Source organism: Penicillium oxalicum, chromosome II (assembly GCF_001723175.1).
Source record: "Penicillium oxalicum strain HP7-1 chromosome II, whole genome shotgun sequence".
NCBI classification, from domain to species: domain Eukaryota; kingdom Fungi; phylum Ascomycota; class Eurotiomycetes; order Eurotiales; family Aspergillaceae; genus Penicillium; species Penicillium oxalicum.
In genome coordinates this window covers 1,007,073-1,032,848 of record NC_064651.1, presented here as the reverse complement: position 1 = coordinate 1,032,848, position 25,776 = coordinate 1,007,073, and the positions used below count along the sequence as shown (strand labels likewise).

The following is a 25,776-nucleotide window of genomic DNA, read 5'->3' as shown; positions in this document are numbered from 1 at the left end:
TAGTGCCCACAACACACACAAAAATTACACAGATAGCTGATGCAACATGTTTCCAAGAGGCGTGGAATGAGAGTCCCGGGCAAACATTGAAAAATAAAGAGAATATACCCAACCTGTATTAGCATTAAAAGGCGAGGGAATTTGATGTATTCCCAGACGCGTGACGGCGCAGGGCAGATCACGTGAATTTATGATTTATGAGATTGGTCTGTGGGGTTGTCACTTGTGAATAGAGGGCTGTATCCTGCTAGCCTAGTATACTCTGACTAGTAGCACAGAGAAAGAAGCAAACAGAGCTTTCATTCTACACTCACAAGTTGGAAGCTTTGCAAAAAATTGATTGAGTACTCGGATATGTCCTTCTAGTCCTGCCTATGCTAGAACTTGATCTTGAGTAATAATGTCGGGCCTTTACCACAAGGAGTGACGAACGCGTTCGTAGACCTTGTCGTGCGAGTACTGGTTTAGAGCGATGGTTCACACCTTTATGTTAAATATTATTCTATTTTTAAGAAAAAGACCGAATCAGGGAAAAACTGCAACAGGTGTCAAGAAAACGTTTCAAAAGAAGCGGACGGATTAAGCTAATGATGTATCTCCAGATTGACACAAGATATTCAAAGTCAGAAAATTCTCTTCCTCATACTAAGTAAGCTCTATGATAGTTATTCACCTAGTAGTATTCCCTGGCTTAAGCGAAGATAGGTATACCTACATAGGAACGTCTCAATGCCCTCTTCATGAATGTTTAATGTGCACGCTGTAGTCTAAATGCCCGACGCAAACAGAGTGACTAGCACCAAAATTCAATATTGTGATAAGGGCACGAGCTGTGTGTGGCACCAAGAGTGAATTGTTAGATACAGCCAGTTTCAAAGACTGCGACAAGCTGGGGTTGAGGATTCAAAAGTGACAGATCTCTGAAGGTTCGATCAAAATATCATGATGTTTGTTCACTCTGTAATGGAAGAAAGCGAAAACCGTACTCAGACCATAATCAGACCTGACTGCTGTCATAACTTGCATCTCGCCAGAGGCCTCTCCGATGCTCTTTGCAATATTACCATTTCTTATCGAACCTACAGTAACTAACGTAAATTTGAAATCTGTCGATGACTCTTAACACGTCATGTCTATGTCGAGTCGTCATGTTCAATGATGACAGGAGCTGCAGATCCCGAGTTGTAGTGACAAGAGTGTTCCCTCTATCCATATAGCGCGTCTTCTACCGACCCAAAAGACGCAGGTAAGGACTGATTTGGGCGAGATTCATCTAGACCTATTTTGAACAGAATCAAAGTCACAATCTCATGATCATTCAGGACCCAAGCAGTGTCGGGCTGAGTGAGCCCATGGAATATCTCAAAGTTTATGGGCTCTCTGTTATCGGGCTTTCCTAATCGGGATCGGCTTTGAGAAGTCTTCATTTCTGTTTGATTCCATGAGATCGTTCCTTCCACATATGAATCATCATACACACAGACGCGATCTCTCTTCAATTCTCCCCCCAGACTCTCTGTTCACCGTATCTCTCACCTGGCGCGTTTCCCAAGTCCTGACTCTTGACCGACGCCACTTCCACGACGCTTCGTTTGCTTTTGCTCCCTTTTTTCATTTCTTTCAAGGGTTTGCTTCATTTCCTGCGCGCCTGCCAAGATGATTTCCTTCAAGGAAAAAGACAAGGCCTATCCCTACTCACTCGACATCGATGCCGACGATGAGGAGGAGGGGGAGCCGCATGAGGTTGATGTTGGCGGGATCAAAGCACAGTTCTTCTTCGACCAACCGGAAGAAGAACTGATTCCGTCTCGTTTTCTTGAGATGGCTCAGGATTCGGGTGAGCCCTGGAGCTTGCAATTTCTTTGCAATCAGAAAAGTCATTTGGAACTGAAAGTTGACTGACCTTTTTAACCATTAGAAATTTGTCACCGCCTGCCCTGGCCCTTCAGTGGAGATGTCAGTAACCCCAAGGCGATGAACATCTGTCAGTGGCCTATTATGAATGTTCGCTACCGTGAAGTGTTTCGATGGCTGCAACACGTGCCGTCAGTCAGCCTGGGTCTATGGGAAGGGGGCGTTGAACAATGTTTTTCTGAGATGGCTGAAGGAGACTGTGAAGCACAGGCTAGTGTGCTCTTCAACCTTCTGCAAGATATCCGGGAGATGATGTGCCTCACGGCAAAGAATGGGGAGATACCCCCCTTGACATTGAGGTACTACATGATCGAAATGCCCATGAGTCACTTCAAGGTGCTAATTCTCGAGTCTTGTTCTCAGACCTCGTCTCACCCAATGTAGCCTCTCCTATCTGACAGGGTATCGCGAGAAGCACCGAGATGGGCCGGAGACAGACGGTATGCTCGCTCTAGAATCGGGCCCTGGCAGTCGGTCTCCAGTCCCAATCCTTCCGTTCTGTGTCGTGAGTCCTTTTTGTTCCATCTCGCTTGTGCCTTCATCCCAAGCAACAAAAAGTATTGACATAATATTTACAGACAAAGTACGAAGAGCCCATGGAAACCGCCCTCTCGGACAGATTCAAGGTCATTCTTGGCCAACTGTTACGACACACGAAGCCTCTCCCAGTTCCAGGTGACAAGATCCCGGACCAAGAGATGTTTCTACTTGGCCTTCATGGCTCAAGGCTTCATCTCATGCGTGCCTATTTCCCTGGTTATAAATTATCCAGCATTTGGTGCGGGCGTGAACTGCCGAACCCAGCAGATAAAAAATCCCCAACGAAGATTTTAACCGAGCCATCTCCTCGGCAGTCATCTTCTTCATCAACCGCTGCACCCACCCTCCACCATGAGAGCAAGAAGCCGCAGCCTGAGAAATCTCGTAGCCCCAAAGCTCGCCCTTCCTCAAGCAGTAGCACGCGGTTCTACACGGCAGAAAACATCAAGCGTGTGTTACAACGCTACGAGGCGAGCAAACGGAAGCTTGAGAGCGAGGCTGACATTCGCTCTTTTCGGGTTGTTTCCACACGGGAGTATGATCTCTGGAAGAAGGATGACTTCATGGCTGCTCTCAAAGTGCTTCTTGCACTGCACCACTATCTACAGAGTGGTTCTGCGCGCTGTGGTGCCATTATGAGAGCCTTTAAAGAGCCCCTTGAGTTTGGAATGAACCCAGAATTACATGATGCTGATGAGGAGGAGGAAGAGATTGAGACTGTTCCTAAGAGTCAGAAACCTGCAAGTGCTGTCAGTCCAAAGGCCAAGCCCCTGCCGGTTGAGCGGTCTGCGCCTGAGACTTTTCCCAGCGAGCTTTCGAGGCAGCTCAAGATGCTGCGACATAAGGCAGGAAAGGGTGGCATTCGATCCAAGAGGAGCCCAGACTCACAAGAGACCGCTCAGCAATCTTCTCGGTCTTGGTTCAGTAGATCACAAGGCATTGGAAAAAAGCTGAACAAGAGCTCACCAAGAGACAAGCCAGCCTGATTCGAGGTGAGACGAGGGAGAGCATTGGTCAGAAGCCCAATGATGAATGCGCATATAAAGAATCAGAATGGGCAGTTTCAACGGAACAGCGGGACTGTGGGGACAAAGCTTGCACGGGCTTGCCGCGGGGAAAATCTATAATGCTCCATCTAATGGGTGTATTGGGTGCAGATGCAGTGCGTGGTTAGCATGCCTTTGAAGTGTGAACGCTGATTAGCTTGGTACACAAGAACCCTGTCCCTAGCTTGAATACAGAGAACTGGTTTTGAGGACAGAACAATGAAATTTGATATCTTTACTTCAGGGTCTTTCAAGATACATCTTTCTTGTCAGATGAATAAAAATTACAGCAAAAATATGGTATACCGGACCAACACCGAGCGAATGACGAAAAGAAATCCCAAACAACAGAAGACGGAAAACAAGCCGGAAGGAAATCACCACAGGACGGAGAGAAAATGTGTAGAAGCACCCAACACCCAGTCTCTCCATTGCTCCTTGACCCCTAGCATGGACCAAGATCGATCAAAAATCCCGAAATGCCAAAAAAAGAAGAAAATTTTCAAAATATGAAAGCTTCTCTCAATCACACACCACTCTATGACCCATGTCGCCTCTCCGACTCAAAGGTCGTGAACGCATCCGCTCCGCGTCCATCAATTCCGCCAGTCCGAAAGTATTCCACCAGTACACCCAGAGCATAACAGGATGCAGCTGTGATGGTGCCAGTCAAAACCATCCTGCGAAGAATCCTGCGAAAAGTGGATTTGGTCCTTGAATGGGATTTTTGGTCCGGGGATATGATAGTGGAGGAGGAAGTTGGTTCCGAGGATGGTTGTGTTGATCGATGATTTGAATCCGGCTTTGTATGTGAGGATGAGGAGATAACAGGGGCCTTGGTTTGTTCTCTCTGGGATATTGAATTGGGTTGTGAAGTGGGAGCTGTCGGTCCGAATGTCGATGGCTAAGTCGACCAGTTAGGGACGGAGGGATGGAGGCCCGGGAATAGACAGTCTCACTGCCTACTCACCTTGTTGGTGGGAGACAGGGCGTCGTAGTGGTGGACGTAGCGGGTGGTGTCAAAGGCAGTCTCTGAGACTTGGTAGTTCTTCAAGTCGTCCTGGATTTCTTCAGGGATCGACACCTCAGAGCCAGCTACGGGAGCTGGGACCGGATGTTTTGAGGGACTCCTGGGAACGCGCTTGAAGACCAAGATGTCACCACCACCAGTCGCGATCTCGTACCCATCTTCTTGCATTTTCCCGAAGTAGCGCACAAATCTAGCGGGGTTGTGTAGGCGTGAAAGAATCTCGTGAGTTTGAGCAGTCTCCCTTGCTCCGAAGAAAGTATCAGCTTCGGTGGATGTGACTTTTCCAGAGCCGGAGTCGTAAGCCAGGATGCGGTAGGTGGCTTCATTAGGCAGGACTTCTGATCCGAAACTTTGGTGGTTTTGCAGAACTTCATAGATTGGGTCTTCTTGAAATTTGGTGGCAAGGCTCTCGTCGCTAGCGTCGCGGTTCTCGCTCGTACGAGCCTCAGAAGAAAGGCTTGTCTCTTTTTTCGGGGTAGTGTCGACCACATCGTGGGTTCTGATAACTGTAGCTTCAGATGTAGCTGTGGCCGGAGTGTAATGAGTCGCTTCGACTTGAGCCGGCGAGCTCGTGAAAAGTGCCTCCAGTTCGCTGCCTGGTGCACATTCGATAACTGGATCGGAAAGCTGGGCGCGAGTTGCCTCAGCGACTAATCTTGCCTCAAGCTGACTTTCAGGTTGAACATCGAGTTCGTGGCGTGGGGAATGCTCGGTTTGAGTGCTTTGACTTGCGGCGGCAGACATGGCCTCGGCACTCTGGGGCGCATGTGCGATAGAGGTCATTCGTCCACTGATTGGATCATACACCAGGCTGCCGCGGGCAGATGGTGACGGGGGGAATTGGCTGGAGGCTCTTTTGGTATCTTTGCCCTGAGAATGAAAGGTGGACTTTGAAGGTTCCGTGGATTCCTGGTTGGTCGCTATATCCGGCTGGTCGTAATGGGAAAAGAACGCTCGATCGCCAAAGAGCAATTCGTAAGGATCTCTAGCAACCAAGTTTTTGAGCTTGGCCATGCGCTGATTCATCTCCTCAAGTTCTGCATCCCAGTAAGTTTTCTCTCGACCAGCGAGCTCGGAAAACTGAGACTGCATCCACTGCGTTGTCCATTGGCCAGTCCTCTGAGGGTACCGGGAAGCTGTGGTAGGCCAACTGGACTCGATTGCAGAGCGAACCTTAGCCTCATGATGGCGCTGGTATGTGTCTATAGATCGTGCTGCGCGTTCTATTCTGTCCCGAAAGTTTTGATGACTTCGGGCACAATGCCAAGTGCTTCGAGTAGAGTGAGGATACTTTGTGGCAAGTCGCGACAGAGCGGGGAGTCTTGTCGCTGGCGCCACCAAGGCAACGGATGATGAGGCGATTGTAAAACTCATGATGAGCAGAGCACGCTGGATTTTGAACGTTTAAAGCGAAATCTCCAATATTTCTCGATGGAAAAAATAGAGACAGAAGAAGGTTGGGTCACCGAGAGAGGATAAAGATTGTAGGTACCAGAGGAAGAGCTCTTGCTAGTGAAGACTCTCCTACACTGACGATCATGTCAAGCCGAGGCCACACGAGCTGGGGATCTAGTACTATAGTGGGATTGACTGGTAGGTTGGGGATAGTAAGAGGGTTTCAAGCCAACGAGCGGGCTGTATTCGTGCACAGCTTTGAGCGAGCCGCGAGGAATTTTGCAGGTGAAGAGGACCAGAGGTTGAAGAAAAAGAGGGGGGAAGGGCCGGTTAAAGAAGGGCGCCCGAAGGTGCTGAGATGCGATGCCCGCTGGTGCCGCCCAATCCCGCCGGCGGTTCATGGACCAGAGCACTCCGATGCGGGGATGTACTGGCTGCGAGGGTACAGTAGGATACAGTACTTTAGAGGTACCTACAGTAGGGCACTCCTCCCTACACTGGGACTGACGGACGGGGTGGGTCCGATGGAGGGTGATCCGGGGTGCTCATGCAGCCAATCAGAGAAGCAAACTACCCCGATTCCCCGCAATAACCTTGTCATTTGGCAGCTGGAATCGGCGAATGAGACGTCATTGATTCCCCTTTTGGGCTGTGGTGCCTCATCGAAGAGTCTTAGCCAACCGCAGGTCACGAGGCGACCGAGGACCAGGTTGCCTTGCCTTCGTGGCAGGTAGTAAGTAATGTGTGAGAACACCGTTGTGGATATGCTGAAATGCGACCTGGTGGCTGATAGGGAGACAGGCAAAATTCTATACACAAGCACTGTGCAATCACTGGAGAGCTTGACAACAGACCTATTTGCGCTCCTCTATATGCGCATAATGGCTCATCATTCCGTGGTCACATCTATGAAACCAGATAATTACTCCAGAACCGTAATCCCTCGATGCCTTCTTCGCGACACAAAATTCCACGATCCTCAGCCATTTCGAGCTCTTCAGAGGCTACACCAACGCTCCATTTGAATCGTTGAGCTGTCTCCTGCGCTGTGATAGCTCGACCAAACGTCGACCAATCCCAGGATACAGATTCATCGGGCGGTAAACGGCGCAATTCTTCCAGCCAATCCTGTAATTGACGGATGGTTTTCTCGTCACTCCAGTCGTAGCGCTGAACCACGAGGAGGCCGCTTTTAAATCGTCGCAGGCGTACGGGAAGCTTGAGCTTCTCCCACAATTCGGCCGCTCGTTGAAAGTCGGAGGGACTAATGAGCTCCACTCCGTTCCGGGACCGATTGAACACGGCCCAAAGATCGATCAGGCTCATGATGCCACCCTCACGCTGAAGGATGCCTTTGCGATCATCGGTCAGGTACTCCGCTAGGTCTCGGGACAGCTCTGAAAGATAGAGATTCTCGGATCCAGAGCTTAGCATGTCTTTCGTAGTGACCATGCCTAAGGCTGCAACGGACTCGGAGAGAACAGCATTGGTTTCTGTAGAAGTCCCTCCATTACTGTTCATTCCGGATTCTCGTGCCAGAGTCTCGGCAAGAGCGACGATTTGTTTTGCAGAAGCCATCAACGCCTCCAGGTCTTCAAACGCGTTACCGATCACTAATTGATTGTTCATGCGCGTTTCCAGTCCTCGTCGCTCTAAGCCTGCAATGCCCACCATCGTACTCCGTGGCGCCGAAGGCTGTTGACTTTCTACAGCGTCAGCAGCTGCGTTCTTGGACGATGCAGTCATGCTAGAAGGGGGTGGTACTGGCGGTGCGTTCTGTAAGAGCCAAGTTCTCTGTACCAACGCCCCCTTGAGCCTCTCATGGAAGGTCTTCTCCCCGCCATTTCGAAAGGACAACTTAATGCTGTCTGTCACTTCCGAGTTGACGATGTGGGACTGCGCAAAGAACGGGGCCGGTGAGTCGACGCGATTCATCCCGTGAACCTGAGAGAGACCCCCTCCGGTTGACAGTGACGCACCACAAATCTCACATTCAACCAGAGAGGGATGATTTACAAAGGTACACCGAGGACATGGTTCTACCTTACCAGCGGTCCAAGAGCTCAAGGAACCATCTATTTGTGACGTTGAAGGTGTCACTGTGTCAGGGATACCTGCAGTGGGTACCGGAGACTCCCGATTTGTGGCGGCACTGATCGCTGCCTTGAGCACCGTAGCCAGTGGTGGTTTGATGCCGCATGCCAGACATGGCGGCAGGGGGGTATTTGCAGTGGCTGTGGCCGGGTCGAAATTAGATGGCACAGGATTGGAGAAGGAACATATCGGGCAGACCCAGGTCGCGTTCACCGGTTTGGGCGAGGTGGGCGGCTGAGCGCCGATGAGTTGGGGTCGAGGTGATGACGGTGGAACACTGAGCTGGCTGGACTGAGGAGTGGACACAGCGGCAGCGCCAGTCGCGTCCCTCTTGTTTTCGAGCTTTCCTTTTTGGGGCTTAGGATATATCGTGATTTTTGGCGATGATTTTAGGAAGCGCGCCTGACATATGGTCAACCCAGCCCCGAAGACTCATCTGGGCAACACGGGACTGGACACTCACCTGATATTCCACACGATCGACTTCCTTCAGTTCAATGCCGACAGAATGTTTACGTGGCTCTTCAGCAGAAACATAGCACACCCGGTGAGAGGTCAAGTAGGCGTGTCCATTTTGAAAGTCAGGGATCTTGTATTTCCTGCTCGCATCACCGATGTCACGTAAATGGAGATTAGATCAACTCGGCGGATTCAAAGTAGAGTGGGGGGGGCACTTTACCCCTCGTACAACCCCACCGCGTCCTGGACAAAAAGAAGCGTCTCGTCAGGCAACAATAGCGGTCGCAATGCAGTAGTCAAATCCAAAGGCTTGAAAAACATCTAGCAAGAAGCATACACGATAGGACACTCGCTTTGACGCTGTCTGTCTCTTCCATACCGAACATGGCGTCGCTGATCATGAGATAATCCGGGGGAATACGCCGGAAAAATAGAAACTCCGTGCATTTATTCGGCCGCCGTGAGTGATGTCCACGTAAGCGAGCTGGTTGACTGCCTGATTTGAGCCTGGTGGGAGCCTAAGGGCAGGCTCCAGGGCGGGAGGTCACGCGTGATACTTGCCTTGACCGCTCAACGTGCCACTTTTTTCCCACGATCCGCCGAGAGGTTCATTTGATCTATCCCAAGCCTTGGTATCAGTACGACGAGTCCCTTTTCGAGGCTAGTTTGCTAGAACCCAGTGACTGTTGCCTTCGGACTGCAGTGTTCTTCGTAGTCTCATCTCTCTGTTTCTTATCGTTCTGATCTGCGGCTCCCGCTCGCCTGCTCTGTCGGCCCTCTCGTTCTCGCTCTCCCTCACTTCCCCTTTGCATCAAGAAAAATCCCTTCCCCAGAAACCCCCGTACTTCTAGACTTTCGGCATGAACTCAAGTGTTCCCCCGTGGCGCGCGACCGCTGCTGCACCCTCCTCGACTCCTACCGCTTATCATTCTTCTGGTAAGTACTTGTACTTTTGCTTCGCTTCACCCGCTCATTTGGTTCGGTCTTGCTCACACTCAGCCAGCAACTCCTGCATACATACCGGTTCAAGCACGTCGTAGCCTCGCTCCAAACAAGACTGCATCAACGCCATCCACCGGTAATCACGCCGTACCAACAACCATGCCTACAGCGGCAGAACCGGCGCGGCCCCGAATCGAATTTCCCCCGGCCGTGCGCCATTACGTGCAACGCTGCTTTGCCCCCGAAAATCAGATCTCCAGCGTCAGCCATGCCGAAATTCAAGAGAAATTGCGTCAGGTCATCACGGAAGCGGCTGATCGCAACAAGCTTCATATAATCGACTGGGAGCGCACAGCGCTGCCCCAGGTCATGATTCAAAATGACCGTAACAGAGTGTTGGCCAACCCGGCTGTTTCGACTTGGGCAAGCGCCAGCCCACTTACCTCCTCCAATGACCCCAATCGCAAGAGAAAACCGACCGACTTCAGTCAGCAGCAGCGCGGAGACGACTCGCCACCTTGGAAAAAAACTAACCATCACAACCGATCTGAAGACCGAACTACTCACCCATCCACAGAGAAGAAATCACGAATGACGCTGGATGATTCTAGTAAGTCAAGAGCTAATTTGGAGATGAGGCGCAGACGCTTTGAAGGCGCTGGCGTCAATTACGGCCCCTCTGGTACTTCGTCCCCAGTGGATCCGCCTCTATCGCGCAGTGCCGGTCAAAATCAGGGACCCGTGGTTGGACGCTGTCAGACTCTGGAGAAGAATTACTTCCGCCTGACTTCGGCACCCAATCCGGATACTGTCCGCCCGTTACCTGTGCTTCAAAAGGCCTTGGATCTATTGAAGAAGAAGTGGAAGCAAGAGGCCAACTACACCTATATTTGCGATCAATTCAAGTCCCTCCGCCAGGATCTGACGGTGCAGCATATCCGTAACGAATTCACGGTCCTTGTGTACGAGATTCACGCTCGAATTGCCTTGGAGAAGGGGGATCTCGGTGAGTATAATCAGTGTCAGACCCAGCTTCGAGTTCTATATGAGCAGAAGCTCGGTGGACATCCGACGGAGTTCAAGGCCTATCGTATTCTCTATTTCATCTACACTCGGAATTGGACCGCCATGAACGATGCACTAGCCGATGTGAGCGCAGATGACAAGAAGTCGAGCGCTGTGAAGCACGCCCTTGATGTTCGCTCCGCGCTTGCCCTCGGCAATTATCACCGCTTCTTCCAGCTTTACTTGGATACCCCGAACATGGGCGCATATCTTATGGACATGTTTGTTGATCGAGAGCGGTTGACTGCTTTGTCTTCAATCTGTAGAGCGTGAGTTGTCCGCCTCTTTCCACCTGCTACCCACGTTTGCTCTCGCCTTTGCTAATTTGATTTGGTCAGGTACAAACCGGATGTCAAGCTCCGTTTCATCACCGAAGAGCTTGGCTTTGAGTCGGATGAGCAGGCTGCACGCTTTGTTCTGGATCACTCATCTGCAGAGGTTTTCCAGGAGAAGGAGGGGACCGTGAGGCTGTTGACTAGCAAAGCTGGCCCCATGTTCGAGGCCGCTAAAGCTGAGGCCCATCGCGTTGTTGACATCAAAGGTCAGATCTAGTTGGCTTGGTCCCCCACCTTTCTGTGGCTCCGGGATTTTAGAGCCTCCCAGTGGCCGAATCTACTTCTTCATTTTCTTTGAGATCTAGAGATGTGACAACGAGGACCACGGTCTGCTGAGTTGATTCGGAACCAACTGCATGTCAGCTCAAGGCTTTCTGGCTCTGTCATTTTCTCGCAACTGGCAGCGTTGGGCGTTGTTTGTGGATTCATCTTCCCTTGGCGTTGCACGTTTGGCTTGTTTTCCAGTCGATTGAGAGCAGCATGCTTCCACTGTTTGCCGAACTCTGAAAAGCCTTGCTCATGGTCTTGACCCTGGCAATTGGCATGATGACGTTTCCCCGTTGTGGATCATGTCAACACCTCGGTGTGCATCCGATCCAGATCGGCACGGATCTGGAGCAATCGATGGACTGCCAAAATACTAATACCCTCCCGCCTCTGCTTCCTTCCATCGGTTTTGTTTTTTGTTTTTGCAAGAGCGTTGGGTTTGCGAATGGGGGCGTTTTTTTTTCGATCGACGCTGGGTGTCGAGGTACAGTTCCAGCCCCAGTAGCCATAGTTCCACCTACTCTGCGTATATACCTTTTGGATCTACCTGCAATGGAAAAAAAAATTCACTTGAAATTATTCAACCCTATTAATGCGTAGCACCTACTCGGCAACATATCTTTGCCAAGTTTCTTCAGCGCCCCGTCTCGAAGTCCTCCGCTGGAAGGCTCTCGGCTTCACCTGACAAGTTCGCCAAGACCGATATGTCCTTGCACGTGTGTGGCCAAGCCATTCCTCCTAATCAGGATCATGCAAGCTTTCTTGGAATAGTATGAACAAAGAAATTCACGATGGATGTAGGACACCGCCATATGCGGTAAGTAGTCCTTTACTGGCTCGGTTCCAGTCACCTCACACTTCAGAACGGGTGGACCCGCTTGCTTCTTTTCGTGATCTCTACATGTACCCACCGGAGACGTCCACGCAACCGCCTCCGTCTCCGTCTTCCACGCCCATGGAAAATAAACCTCGTCTGCTCCACCACATGGGTCTCATGAGCCCACCGTCCATGGGGAGTGATGCAGTGGAAAGTCCGCGTCCCATCTTTCTCCTCCCACCGTGAGAGTATCTTAGCATTTTGGGTAGTTGGATCCGTCACACTGTGGGTGCGAATGAGTCGTTATCGGATAATCTGTGATGTCCCATATATGACTCAAAAGGAAAGCATCTAGATTTCAAGGGTTCACAATGTAGGCGATAGGTAGGTAGGTTGCTGGAGGACTACCTTTGTAAAGTAAGGGACAGACTCAATAGACTCGGCTTTCCTTGGAGTGGAAAGGGCGTCGGCAAGGTAAGGTGTCTATTGAGGTATAGTGGGCTACAATGCTTCTCCCGTCATGCTGTCAAAGCACCACCTATGATACTTAGGTGGGAGTACTATGTATGGTACTCTGTGATTGTATGTTTATTTAAATCTTTCGAGGAGGGGTGTGGAGGCAGATATGTGGGATAGGTTATTTTGATGGAATCTATCAGACAGACGACCTAATAGGTAATCATGTCTTCACTGACAATAGTGCTCTTCAGACTACCATTATACCTCCTGTAGTACGTTGACCTAAAAAAGGATTACCAGGGTAGTGTGCAGAAGGAACAGGGTTAGGACCTCAATTCAAGCTCGAGGGACACCATCTCAACTCGATGCTTCCCTACTTGATCACCTTCCAGCACTGTAAATGCCGGAAACGACCATCGGAACCTGGAAGATTGTAGGTTCCAACCGTATACCTAATTTGCGCACCACGGCGACCGGCCAAAAATCTTCTTCCATACCAGTCCAAGCAAGCGTAGAAACTTTGACAGCATCACTTCCATCTCATCAATTCCAGCTAGCCATGCGCCTGTTTGGGATGTCTCTTACTTACACAAGTACTCTAATTTTCCTTTCCTTATCATCTTCGCTCTTCCTCACCTTGGGTCTGATCGGCCATAGATAGTAGAAGTCGGATTGGATGAACCCAATAATAAGCCCAGCACTTGTCTCAGTGTATGTAACCCATTTCTTCAGCCCGTCGGGCGTATCTTTGGCGCAATCGATTTTTTTGGTTTTTGTTTTTGGGAATTGCCGGTTCGGCGATTCTTCATGAGCCACGGGTAAGACTGGAGCGCCAAAACCATGGAATGGTAGAACCCAGAAGCCTTCTTTTTTGTTATTTCTTATCATGAGCCATGGGACACACCTGCGCAGCGGGAGGAGCCCGACGGGTGATCTTTCTCTGGTCTGGGAGGTCGAGGGTCCAAAGAGGCTGCTTTGCATCGGGGAGTCGGGGAGCTGCATTTGCATGGTCATATTTGAATCTGCGCTGGTCCACTCTCCTTACTGATATGATGGATTTTTGTTTTCTTTTTCGTTCTTGGGCGATGATAGATGGAATCGGTGTTGAAAACTGGGATTTTTAAAGGATTGGTCGCGAATACGTGGGTTATATAGGAGGTTTAAACGAATACACAGTACGGAGGCTATAGACAGTACGTTTGATAGCAGGGAGAGGACGACTCTACCAGACTTCCATCGGGTTGGATGCGTCCGGGCCTTATCAGCCTCCACGCCGAGGAATCTACAAGCGCCGATAGTCCATCGGACCTCGAGTCCACCAGGGAGAAGCAAACAAAGCGAGCCTTGCTGAATTCAGGTACGGGTGCAAGGCAGACGGGGTGCTCACCTGCAGCTGGGGGCCATGGCCCCCAGCTTAATGGAGATCGCGTGATCCAGAAGAGTTGTGAGTGTCAAGGTGACTTGTACTTCAAATACCCCGGAGTCCGAGTCCTGTTGGGAAACCCGGTGATCGCGTGGACTCTGGAACAACCTATCCGTCGGTAGCGCAAGATGTTCGCCATCTTCTGCGATGCTATTCTCTCTTTCTCCGCTTGCTGTTCCCTGATCGGTCCAATTGTCCACCCAGCGCGTCTCCGGTCTCCAGTCTCCAGCCTCCCCATCCTCGGGCGGCTCCATCTGCCCTCCGGGGACCATGTCTGAATCGGTCGCCCATTCCATCATTCCCGTAGGAGGGCATGCATCATTATTGCCACAAGGAGACGGTGGTCGATGATCCACGGTCCTGGGTTCCAGACTTGGTCCTATTCATCGGCAGGAAAATGACTTCCTGGCCATCTTCTTTGTCCAGGGGATTCGTCCCGTCATCTCCACGTGCCTTTCAGGGCCAGACCAGCGCCTCACGGCTGTGGAATGATGAGACGCCTCTTTGGTAGCATGCAAGATCGTACTAAAAAGCAGGTCGCCCATCTCTCTCCCCTCTTTCCCCAGACTGAATGATCCTCTTTGTAATCTTTCGATTGGACTTTATTCCACCGGTCTCAGCCTCTCTGATGCTCCGATCCTTCCTACCAGAAGTGACTTGGTCCTCCCTCCCCGCTGCACGATCTCGATCTAGTCCAGCCCGTGGTTGCACTTTCAACCCGCCGCCTGTGCTTTGTTCGTGACGGGTTGGCCCATGAGATCCGTGGATACAGCGTCTCTTTTGTACTTTCGCTCGGCGCCTTGCCTCCATTGGATCGACTCTCGACTCCCCGGGAATCATTCTCGGCACGAGCACGTTCACACGCGGATGCTCATAGGGTCCAAGGTGTATCTCGTCTTGCATCTGGTCCTCCATCAGTACCGCCCCCGTGTGCCTGACTGCGGGCTCCGCTGGGCTGAGCTTGACTATAATCTGTGCACACGTTCATTCCGAGTCCATAGTCCCTATTACTATTTCCTTTCAATTTCTCCGGGAGGCCAGGACAGTCTGTCCGGCCATTCGTCCTGTACTACTTCACTCTTCCGAATCACCAAGTATACCGTGAACGGCTGAGGATCGTCTCGTGGCCCAACTTTCACGCCGTGAGAGTCGACTGTCGGTCCCTGCCTCGCACTCTTCCACGCTGGTCCCCTCGATGGCCGTGGGTGTATTCTGCTGATCTTCGAGGGAACGCCCCCAGAAAGGAAACGCGACAGCCTTCTTCTACTGCTCTCTTCTCACTCTCTTCCTCGCCATCCTTTGACCTTCCCCTCCTTTCTTTCCTTTTTTTTGTCTTTCTCCTTTCTATATTTGACCCTTCATTCTCGATCCCGTGACGAGGATCTTGTGATTCCGCTCTCTTCCCCCTTCCGGTCGCCATGAAGGTATGCTGTCACACCTCCCTCTCTTTCTCTCGACTCCCATCTCGACCGTCTCCCCTCCTGCTTCTCCTGTCTGCGCAGAGACCGTCGCCAAACGGGCTCCCGCCGGATGAGACGGGTTTCCATCTCCATCAACTAACTGTTGCCGCTTCCTCCTGGACAGGCCATCCGACGCTCCTTGAAGGGAGAGAAAGATCCCCGACATCACCAGCATCACGTCTCCATCACCCCCAAATCCGCCATCGCGATTCTGCCGCCCAAAAAAGTGAGTCTTTGCGACCCCATTGCGCCTCCAGCGTTCTTGTGCCTCGCCCTTGTCTGCCTGCGGGCTTCATCTCCTCTCCTTTCGTTGGCTGGTTATCCTTTCCCCCACCGTTGCTTTTGTCTCTCTTTGTGTGTTTCCCGGCTATCTCCAACCTGGACCCCCAGCCACATCACCCTTTGCCCCTCCTTCCCTCTCTCTCTCTCTCTCTTTCTCGTCCTGTCCTACGTTGGCATTCCCCAAGCATCCACCAGAACCCCGAAGAACAGACCCAAGACAGCCCTCGATTGGGACTTGTGACGGGCTCGCACCAACCGCCACCATCCCACCCGGGACACGCTTTTCCCATTTTCCACCCGCTTGGCCCCTCATCACATTTTCTTCCGTGTCCTCCTCCACCGGTTGGCTCCCCCCCCCTGTCGGTCCTTTCGGTTCCTTGCCTAATCCATTGAAACCCACGGTCCCTGGTCCTGGAGAACCACGCATCCACTACGGTCCCCTTCCCAATCAAATCGGGAACTCCCAAAAATAAAGAGGCCAGAGAGAGAGAGAGAGCGCGAAAAAAAATAACAGAGAAATTACCATCCAGACCTGCCAAGTCGCAATCAACACAGAAACACAGAGACTAACATTTCCACCGTGCTCGGGTGGTCGCGCATAGGTCATCAAAGCCCTCTACGATTATACACCAGAGCCTGGCGCCACCCAGGAACTCGGCTTCAGCAAGGGAGACTTTTTCCACGTGATCAGTCGAGAGGACGATCCCGACTGGTACGAGGCCTGCAATCCTCTCATCCCTAGTGCCCGAGGGCTCGTGCCCGTCTCCTTCTTTGAGGTCATCGGCAAAACCGAACGGGATAGTGGGGGTTCCGTGGACCTGCACAAAAAGGACCACGACTCTGGCTTCTCCGATCGCAGTCCCACCTCCGACTCTTCCACCACCACCCCCAACTCTCGACAAGGCGCCTTCAGAATGTCTGCGCTCAAAGGTCAAGGTGCCATGGTCTATGGAATCGTCCAGTATGATTTCCAGGCTGAGCGACCCGACGAACTGGATGCGCACGCCGGCGAAGCGATTATCGTGATCGCGCAGTCCAACCCCGAATGGTTCGTGGCCAAGCCCATCGGGCGCCTCGGGGGTCCGGGCTTGATTCCCGTCTCCTTTATCGAATTGCGCGACATGCAAAGTGGTCAGGCCGTGACCGATCCGCTGGAGGCAGTGCGCCGCGCCGGCGTCCCCAAGGTGGAGGAGTGGAAGAAGATGACCGCCGAATACAAGAACAGCAGTATCACCTTGGGAAAGCTCGAGCCCGCGGGCGGCGGCGTCGTCGCCGTGACCTCGGGCATGGATAAGATGTCGATGGGCGCATCGCACCCCGGTGCGGGCCGCATGAGCCAAAATGGCATCAATTCTGTAAGTTGACATTCCCCTCTTCTCCCTGTCCCCTGGAGGCTGGTCCCATCCAACACGCAACTGCCTATCCTCGATCCATTATCTCTTGCTCTCCGTGTCTAATGCATGTGTGGGGGGAATTTGCTTCGATCGCAATAGGGAATGCACCAGCGCAACGTCAGCAAAAGTACCTTGTCCGGCCAAGCGGCCTCGAGTCATCCGTCATCGCAAAGTTACCAACCACTCCTGGCACCCGTGGCGGCGTCCATCCCACGATACTGTTTCGACAATGACAAGTATTGGTACATCATCGAAGCCAAGATGGAGGACGGTCGATGCTGGGAGCTGTCTCGATACTATCACGATTTCTATGACTTCCAAATTGCCCTGCTCACCCAGTTCGACGACGAAGCCGGCAACCGTGGTCGTCCTCGCACCCTGCCCTTCATGCCCGGTCCGGTGACCCACGTCACTGATGCGATTTCCAACGGACGGCGCCAGAATCTCGACGAATACATCAAAAAACTGCTCTCCATGCCTCCCCACATCTCCCGGTGCCAACTTGTGCGCCAGCTCTTTGCGCCCCGCGCGGGTGATTTCGAGATCGATCCCAATGCGTTCGGCGAGGAGGCGCGCTACTCTGATCAGTCGCACCAATCCTCCTCCGGCTTAGAGCAGTCGCGCAGTGCTTCTCGCCAGTCCTCACAGGCCCCGATCGGGTCGGGACCGGATCGGGCATCCCAGCAGCGCACCCCAGGCGGCGTCGCCGCGACGGGACTGGCCAGCAGCGTGCCCCCACCGATGAACCGACAAGGAAGCTCCTTGACGCAGGTGTCGACCAATTCCAACGCGCCCGCAATGAAGGTCAAGGTTTTCTTCCAGGATGACTTGATTGCCATTCGTATCCCCGCCGGCGTCAGCCTGGCGCACCTCAAGGATAAGCTCTGCGATCGACTCAAGATTCAGGAGGATATCATCGTGCAGTACCGAGATGAGGCCTCGGGTAGCTATGTTGACCTGTCGTCCGACGCGGATCTCGATCACGCAATGTCGCGCAACACTAAACTGACCTTGTTTGTCAATATCGCATGATCTGGCGAGTGCGCGCCTCCTCCACTAGGCCCCTTCCCCCCACCCCTATCTCCTTTTCGAACCTTGATGGCCCTGATAGACTTCCTTGCCCTTCGTGTCATCCGCACTGGTTTTCTTTTTGTGTTTTTTTTTGTCTAATCCTAGGTGCATTGGCGTTCCGGCATCCTCCTGTCCGCGAGGACTTGTGTTCCGGCTCTAGTATTTCCTGTTCTGATTCACTGTTTTCTCGAGCGATGACTCTCTGATCCTTTTCTACGAGGAAACGATGACCGTCGCAATGCTACGATAATGATGTCTGATGTTCGCATGGCTTTCCCCTTGACTTTTCTCCTCCCATGACTCATGTCTTCCTACTCTTGCGACGCTCCTGCTGACCTTTGTTCTTTGTTATCGATTCCTGCTGGACATCTTATTGTCAAGTCGCTCCACTATGCCGTTCAGTCAAAGATCTTGTACTCATCCTGTGTCGCCTATATTTTTCAACCACACTTTCCTGATTATTGATCCTCTTCTCATACTCGACCATTTGGTTTCTTTTCCCTTCTTGCTTGTTTTCTCAATGTCAGGACTCTCCTGCGCGCGATGCATGCAGCTCAGGTCTCGTCGAGGGTGGTATTCTGTACATATGCTTCGTGGCCCGTGCAAATAACAGACAAGGCTCTCCGCTTGGCTCTACCGGACTGGTAGGACTACTCATGAGATATTGGCGTGCGTACTGTGTGTCACAAGCCATGCCACTAGTATCGACGAAGTACAAAGTATCAACCGTGTGGATCCTCAGCCCACTAGTCCTCTATTTCCTTCACATGGCACACCATATGTACCTCGTGCCCCGCCCGTCCATATCAGCACGTGACTCGGATCGTCGGCCGGAACGTTTTCGCTTGCCGCCTCAGGAACCGCGCCACCCGTCGGGGCCAGATCAATCGCCGGGTCTTTTGGAGTTTATTCTTCGATGTAGCCATTTTGAACTTGTCTCTTCCTCAGACAGTGACACTCAGCGATTGTCAAAGCCTGTCGACGTCCCCCGACACTCTGTATATACCGCGCCCATGTGGTACTGAGGCACGTGTCCGATTCAGCCCGTCCCCTTCAATCTCTTGCCTTACGGTGCCTGGCCATTCTCGCCGCTTCCCCGGAGAAAAACAAATCCTGCGGCAATACCTCGGCTACCATTTTCACCCGCCGTTACTCCTTCGCACTCTTGAACCCCGCAAACCCCGTACAAACTGTGTCTATCTTGGCAGACTTGCGAGGTGCGACTTGTGACGAGTCTGTGTATGTAACTCCATGACAATGAGACGACCGCCAGCAAAACTAAGCGCGGGCCGCGTCCCTCGAGTGGTGTCTCGTCCTCATGGCGTGCTGGTCGCGCCCATGTCGTGCGCCCGAAGTGGAGGGCCAGGGACCGCTCTCGCCAGACGATCCAGGACACTTTCAACCCTGACCAGTGTACGATGCCAAGCGGTTCCGTCGTTCATTCGGTCGCAGAATTCGACAGGCTTGCGTGCGATCAATGCCCATATGCAGAAGCGGGGGTTGGCGACCCCCGCTGACGCAGCGCACCAGAAGAGTACCCCCGAGACGCAAGTCTCGAGTGCGCCGCAAGAGGGCCCGATGAAGGAGTACGACTTGCGAGTGGAGCAGGGTCGGTTACGTGATGACCCGTATCAACGAGGTGAGCTAGAAATCATCTGTTGCTTGCTTTCCTGTCTTGATCCAGCAAGCGCGGTACATCTGTTTCCAGCACCCGCATCTTTTTAACTCTTCTTTTTCTTTTTCTTTCTGGAACAGGAATTATTCAAAATCTGCAAGACCTCTTCGAGACCTTAAAAGGCTATTCTGCGCCTCCGGTCACCCACCCCAGCGTCGCATCTCTGGACCGCGCAAACAAAAAATCCTTCTTTGGCTCCCTGTTTGGCTCCGGCAAGGGCAAAGCGCTCAGCTCAGGAGGAGCCCATCAGGACCTCCCCAAGGGGCTGTACATGTATGGCGATGTTGGATGCGGCAAGACCATGTTGATGGACCTCTTCTATGACACGCTCCCGCCGAACATCAAGACCAAGGCTCGCATTCATTTCCACAATTTCATGCAGGATGTACATAAGCGCATGCACGTGGTCAAGATGAAGCATGGAAATGACTTTGATGCGCTTCCGCTCGTCGCGGCTGATATTGCGGAGACGGCGAGTGTATTGTGTTTTGATGAGTTTCAGTGTACCGATGTTGCGGACGCTATGATCTTGCGAAGGTGAGTCGTCTGTTTGACTTTCACTTCCCATTTCTTTTTTTTTCCCTCTGAGATTGCTCATCCGTGTGTCCCGCTCTTCCTCGGCGGGTCTTGCGATAGACTCCTCGCATTCCTCCAATCCCACGGCGTCGTTCTCGTCACAACCTCCAACCGCCATCCAGACGACCTCTACAAGAACGGCATCCAGCGCGAGTCTTTTATTCCCTGCATCACCCTCCTCAAGACTGCCTTGACCGTCATCAACCTCAACTCCCCCACCGATTACCGGAAAATCCCCCGTCCCCCGGCCGCAGTCTACCATCACCCCCTCGGCGAAGATGCCCAGCAACATGCCCGCAAATGGTTCGAGTTTCTGGGCGACCCCATCAATGACCCTCCTCATGAAGCCACCCATCTTGTCTGGGGTCGTAAGATCCACGTCCCCCAGGCGAGTGGTAAAGCTGCGTTGTTCACCTTCCAGCAGTTGATTGGCGCGGCCACCGGTGCAGCCGATTATCTGGAATTAGTTCGACATTATGATGCCTTTATTGTCACGGATGTTCCGGGGATGAACTTGAATCAACGAGATTTGGCCCGTCGGTTGATCACATTTATTGATGCGGTTTACGAAAGCAGGGTGAGTTGAGAACCCCCCTCCTCTTCCCCCTTTTTCCCCTTTCCAATTCCGGTATATTTTCTCAATTTGATACACGCACCTATTGCCCTCCTCCCTCTAAAATGGGAGGGAAATAAAGGGGAAAATAAAAAAGACAAAGAGTGCTGACTCCCAAACTCATTCTGTACAGGCAAAACTTGTCCTCACGACGGAAGTTCCCCTCGAAAACCTCTTCCTCTCCCACGCCGACCTTGAGAGTTCTCTCAAGACTGCCGATGGTGGTGCTGGTGGCGACCTCTCCGACGCCATGCGTAATCTCATGGACGACCTGGGCATGTCCGAACAAACCCTGAAAAATACCTCCATTTTCAGCGGCGACGAGGAACGCTTTGCCTTTGCGCGGGCGCTGTCACGGTTGACGGAGATGGGGAGTCGGGAGTGGGTTGAGCGGGGGCTCTTGGGGGTGGGCCGAAAGACGGAGGCGGAGGGGAGGCAAGAGCGAGAGGCATGGAAGAAGACGAGGAGTCATTGGAGTGAGGATAATATGTAGGGGTCTAGGGGAGGGGGAAGAAGGAGGTTCAGTCTTGGGCTGGAGAGGTTGGTGCGAACTCGAGGTTGCCATATCGTTGATGCGATTCAAGTATCCGGATTGGACAGGATTGCATTGTTTGAAGCTCTCTTGCCGGCTGGTCTGAAGGGCTAAGCTTTGTTTTCTTGTATTGTTTTCTTTCTTTTTGCCGTTCTTGTTTTGTCTTGCCCGTTCTTTGCGTGTGACATAGCATAGCTTATTGAGATATCCCATGTAGATAGGTATATGACTTCCTTTTTTTCCCCCTATGTTGCATGGCGAGTTCCTTAAACTTGTGCCAGTCGCTCTGAGCTGACAGAAAGTTCAAAGCCCACGATCTCCAAGCCTAGATGATTGAGATAGATGTATGGCATGCCAATAACGATAGTACCATATATCCTCCATGGCCCATCTCCGAGTCCATTGGACTGGCGTTTTCCATCCTTTGACCGTTGCGATAAGCGCCATCAGAAGCGCGGCTCCCGGGAAAACACCTGAACCCGACGTGAGATTACACGTGACGTCATAGTCTGAAATCAAGTTCTTCTGGACTCTCCCGATTGAGGGTGTCGACGGTCGTTGACAAAAGTCTCCGCGAGAATTACGCAGGTTTGTCTCCACTCTTGAGTTTGGTCATGGTTGTCCTACAATTTTTATTCTCTCTCTTTGGGGAACTGTATCGGTGTACCTCCCCTTTAGTCCCCTTTTACGATTGACGTGCCGTGATGATTGGGACTCGATGAAGGGAGGTGTGTGACCTGCATGCATCTGGATTTGACCATGAAAATCGTCGGGTTTTAGTTGTCGTCGTAACGGGACATGGTTCGGTGAAGACTTGACGCTGGACGACATCGTCAAAAAGAGTCAAAAAAAAGGTCATTAATCAGATTGAAGGCGATCAATAATGAGAATCAACTGGGCGACCTGCAGGAAATAGAAACTCTTGTGGAGTCGGGAAAGGCGTTCAATCAGCCTTTCCTTTGCCTCGGCAACTTCCGACTCTCCTGAACCTGACCAGCATTCTGAAAAAAAAAAAAAAAAAAAAGAAGTAAAACTGTCAAGACAAAGAGTGGGTTTCCATCGATGGCGAATGAATTCTTACTGTGATTCACGACTCTCTCTCTCGAGTGAGAAAGAGACAGGAGGTGGAGGCTGGGATACAATCCACGAATCAAGCGAAGCAGATTCCCAAGCGCAGTTGCAGTCGTCCAGCCCGCTGAAACAGGCACGCAATTTCCAAGAATCCTGCAGAAGCGTGGGTCATCGTGTGCTCATACGAGAAATACCGGTCTCTCCTGATTGGTTTCTGATCACTGATTCCTCGTCCGCGGAGATCGCCCGACGATATGGATTGTCCGGTTGATTCGCATGTCACACGTCCACACGTACAAGAGGAAAAGAGAGACCACGGACAAACAAGGTGCTGATGGCAAGACCCCGTCTCCATCTCGTTTTGTAGGTCGGCAGCCATTCCTATCGGTCTTGTTTGGGTAAGTCTCCGAATCGCGGATCGAGTCCGGTTGTGATCAGGGCCTACCTTAGACACTGGAAGCTTGGGTAAGCAAGTCAAACCCAAGGGCTGGAAGCTGCTCCTAGAGGCGCGATGACCTGGAGGTTCTCCAAAATGACCGCCGGCACTATTACCTCGATGTACACCTGGATCGGGGTTTGAATTCTGATGTGCAAATTACATCATGGTGCTCGAACTGGAACCTCACGCATCCGAGTCCAGATGCTTGGTCCAACCTGATTACTTGGTCCGAAGGGAGGGATGGAAAGTCCCATATAATGGACGTGTAGTCTCCGCTCTTTCGTGGATTCTCAAATCTTTGCTTCACAGTCCACGAGAACCTCTCCGTGGCGAACTCTTGATCCCTCTCTGAATCGATTCTCCCGCAAAGGACGATCGACACAATGTCTGTGCAGCAACAGATAGACAATGCCAAGTCTGGAGATGGCAAGGTTAAAGACCTGCAGAAGGATACCTATGAGTTGAATGACAAGCAACATATGACCACCGATTATGGCGTCAAGATCTCAGACCCGGACCACTGGCTTCGCGTGGTGAATGAGAAGCAGACGGGGCCGATGCTCCTGGAAGATCAGATTGGTCGTGAGAAGGTATTGTTACTCTCCCTCCCAGCTAGCCTCGCAAGAACTCAGCGCGATGAGGATCAATGGTCTAACGTTTTTTGTTTCCGCTCTTTTTCTTTGGACTAGATCATGCGTTTTGACCATGAACGTATTCCCGAGCGTGTCGTCCACGCCCGTGGTACTGCCGCCTTTGGTACTTTTAAGCTCTTCGAGAGCGCCGAGGACGTGACCACCGCCGGTGTTTTGACCGACACTTCACGCGAGACACCCTTGTTCCTGCGATTCTCTACAGTGCAGGGAAGCAAGGGCAGCGCCGACACCGTCCGAGATGTGCGCGGTTTCGCAGTCAAGATGTACACCCCTGAGGGTAACTGGGATATCGTGGGCAACAATATTCCCGTCTTCTTCATTCAGGATGCCATCAAGTTCCCCGACGTGGTTCACTCGGTCAAGCCGGAGCCTCACAACGAAGTGCCTCAGGGTCAGAGTGCACACAACAACTTCTGGGACTTTGTGTACATGCACAGTGAGACGACACATATGAACTACTGGGTAAGTTGGACGTTGTCGTTCATGGCGAACTACGCATCCTCCCCAAAAGAAACAGTCAATTGTAGGGACATTACTGACAATGCACACAGCAAATGTCTGACCGTGCAATTCCCCGATCCTACCGGATGATGCAAGGATTTGGTGTCAACACCTACTCTCTCGTCAACAAGGAAGGGAAACGTCACCTAGTCAAGTTCCATTTCACTCCGGAGCTTGGTGTTCACTCTCTGGTGTGGGACGAGGCCCTGAAGATCTGTGGTCAGGACCCAGACTTCCACCGTAAGGATTTGATGGAGGCTATTGAGAAGGGCCACTTCCCCCGCTGGAAGTTTGGTCTGCAGCTGATCCCCGAGGAGAAGGCTGACGACTTTGAATTTGACCCCTTGGATGCCACCAAGGTCTGGCCCGAGGAACTCGTGCCCATCCGTTACATTGGACAGATGGAGCTGAACCGCAACGTGGACGAGTTCTTCCCTCAGACCGAGCAGGTTGCTTTCTGTACCAGTCACATTGTGCCCGGTATTGATTTCTCCAATGACCCTCTGCTGCAAGGTCGGAACTTCTCCTACTTCGACACGCAGATCTCTCGTCTCGGTCCGAACTGGCAAGAGCTGCCTATCAACCGTCCCGTCTGTCCCTACATGAACCTGGTGAACCGTGACGGCCAAGGAAAGCACCGCATCACCAAGGGTACCGTGAACTACTGGCCCAACCGCTTCGGCACCAACCCGCCCGCTGAGCCTGCTCAGGGTGGCTTCACCAGCTACCCGGAGAAGATCCAGGGCACCAAGGCCCGTCTGCTGTCCGAAAAGTTCAAGGAGCACTACAACCAGGCTCAGACTTTCTACAACTCCCTCTCTCAAATCGAGAAAGCCCACGTGGCCAAGGCATTCTCCTTCGAGCTGGATCACTGCGACGACCCTATTGTGTACAAGCGCATGACCGAGCGTATCGCCTCTATCAGCACCGAGCTCGCTGAGACCGTCGCAAATAACGTTGGCGGAGATCTACCTTCAAAGTCTCCACGCTCCAACCACGGCAAGACCGCCAAGGGTCTCAGTCAACTCGAGTACATGCCCGAGAAGGCCGTCATCGACACCCGTCGCGTCGCCATCCTGATCGCCGACGGCTTCGACTACGACGCCTACACCACCATGAAAGACGCTCTGACTGAGCGCGGCGCCTTCGTCTTCACCATCGGTGCTCAACGCAAGGGCGTCACCTCCGAGTCAGGACAGACCGTTACCCCGGACCACTTCTTCGTGGGGATGCGATCGACCCTCTTCGACGCAACATTTGTGCCCGGTGGCAAGCATGTCGCCGATGGTCTGGCCAAGAGCGGTGTCGCCAAGCACTGGATCGCCGAAGCCTTCTCCCATCTCAAGGCTATCGCCGGTGTCAACGAGGCTGTACCTTTTATCAAGAAGCAGATTGGCCTGGATGAGGTCAAGGTTGCCTCCCCTGGAGCTTCCGTTGCCGATTCCTACGGTGTCGTGACCGGATACGGGGACGCATCTTCTACGTTGAAGGTGAGCGGCGAAATTGGTCCCGAGTCCAAGGGCTTGGGTGAAAAGTTTATCTGGCACATTTCGCGTCACCGTAACTGGCAGCGTGAGTTGGATGGATTGTCTGACCAGGTTGGTGCGTGAGTGACAACGAATCTTTTGGAGATGATGCAGGGGGAGTTGCACGCAGGTTTCCAACGCAGAAAAGACCGGAGGGAGGAATTTTATCGGTGGCGTCATGGATGTTTACGATAACG

The 25,776-nt window shown here is 52.2% G+C and overlaps 8 protein-coding genes across 8 annotated transcripts; 5 read left to right on the top strand and 3 right to left on the bottom strand.

Moving 5' to 3' along the window:
- Positions 1-1,656: 1,656 nt before the first annotated feature.
- On the top strand, positions 1,657-3,440 carry POX_b02248 (uncharacterized protein; the record flags this gene model as incomplete). Its single annotated transcript, XM_050111162.1, has 4 exons — positions 1,657-1,837; positions 1,919-2,213; positions 2,278-2,419; positions 2,493-3,440. 4 exons carry the CDS (start codon positions 1,657-1,659, stop codon positions 3,438-3,440), a joined length of 1,566 nt encoding a protein of 521 aa, XP_049971508.1.
- A 598-nt stretch (positions 3,441-4,038) lies between these two features.
- POX_b02247 (uncharacterized protein) lies at positions 4,039-5,904 on the bottom strand (the record flags this gene model as incomplete). Its single annotated transcript, XM_050111161.1, has 2 exons — positions 4,039-4,404; positions 4,471-5,904. 2 exons carry the CDS (start codon positions 5,902-5,904, stop codon positions 4,039-4,041), a joined length of 1,800 nt encoding a protein of 599 aa, XP_049971507.1.
- Positions 5,905-6,831: 927 nt separating this feature from the next.
- On the bottom strand, positions 6,832-8,799 carry POX_b02246 (uncharacterized protein; the record flags this gene model as incomplete). Its single annotated transcript, XM_050111160.1, has 3 exons — positions 6,832-8,421; positions 8,483-8,618; positions 8,699-8,799. The coding sequence occupies 3 exons, from the start codon at positions 8,797-8,799 to the stop codon at positions 6,832-6,834; spliced, it is 1,827 nt and encodes a 608-aa protein (XP_049971506.1).
- Positions 8,800-9,338: 539 nt separating this feature from the next.
- Positions 9,339-11,037, top strand: POX_b02245 (THP3; the record flags this gene model as incomplete). Its single annotated transcript, XM_050111159.1, has 3 exons — positions 9,339-9,414; positions 9,482-10,754; positions 10,824-11,037. 3 exons carry the CDS (start codon positions 9,339-9,341, stop codon positions 11,035-11,037), a joined length of 1,563 nt encoding a protein of 520 aa, XP_049971505.1.
- Positions 11,038-13,237: 2,200 nt separating this feature from the next.
- On the bottom strand, positions 13,238-14,085 carry POX_b02244 (uncharacterized protein; the record flags this gene model as incomplete). Its single annotated transcript, XM_050111158.1, has 4 exons — positions 13,238-13,359; positions 13,409-13,474; positions 13,590-13,645; positions 13,751-14,085. The coding sequence occupies 4 exons, from the start codon at positions 14,083-14,085 to the stop codon at positions 13,238-13,240; spliced, it is 579 nt and encodes a 192-aa protein (XP_049971504.1).
- Positions 14,086-15,204: 1,119 nt separating this feature from the next.
- Positions 15,205-17,954, top strand: POX_b02243 (uncharacterized protein; the record flags this gene model as incomplete). The annotated part of the gene is made up of 4 exons (XM_050111157.1): positions 15,205-15,210; positions 15,371-15,472; positions 16,131-16,883; positions 17,022-17,954. 4 exons carry the CDS (start codon positions 15,205-15,207, stop codon positions 17,952-17,954), a joined length of 1,794 nt encoding a protein of 597 aa, XP_049971503.1.
- A 1,296-nt stretch (positions 17,955-19,250) lies between these two features.
- On the top strand, positions 19,251-21,350 carry POX_b02242 (Protein AFG1; the record flags this gene model as incomplete). Its single annotated transcript, XM_050111156.1, has 4 exons — positions 19,251-19,632; positions 19,749-20,205; positions 20,305-20,821; positions 20,991-21,350. The coding sequence occupies 4 exons, from the start codon at positions 19,251-19,253 to the stop codon at positions 21,348-21,350; spliced, it is 1,716 nt and encodes a 571-aa protein (XP_049971502.1).
- A 1,932-nt stretch (positions 21,351-23,282) lies between these two features.
- On the top strand, positions 23,283-25,663 carry POX_b02241 (Catalase A; the record flags this gene model as incomplete). Its single annotated transcript, XM_050111155.1, has 3 exons — positions 23,283-23,489; positions 23,589-24,014; positions 24,104-25,663. 3 exons carry the CDS (start codon positions 23,283-23,285, stop codon positions 25,661-25,663), a joined length of 2,193 nt encoding a protein of 730 aa, XP_049971501.1.
- Positions 25,664-25,776: the final 113 nt, after the last annotated feature.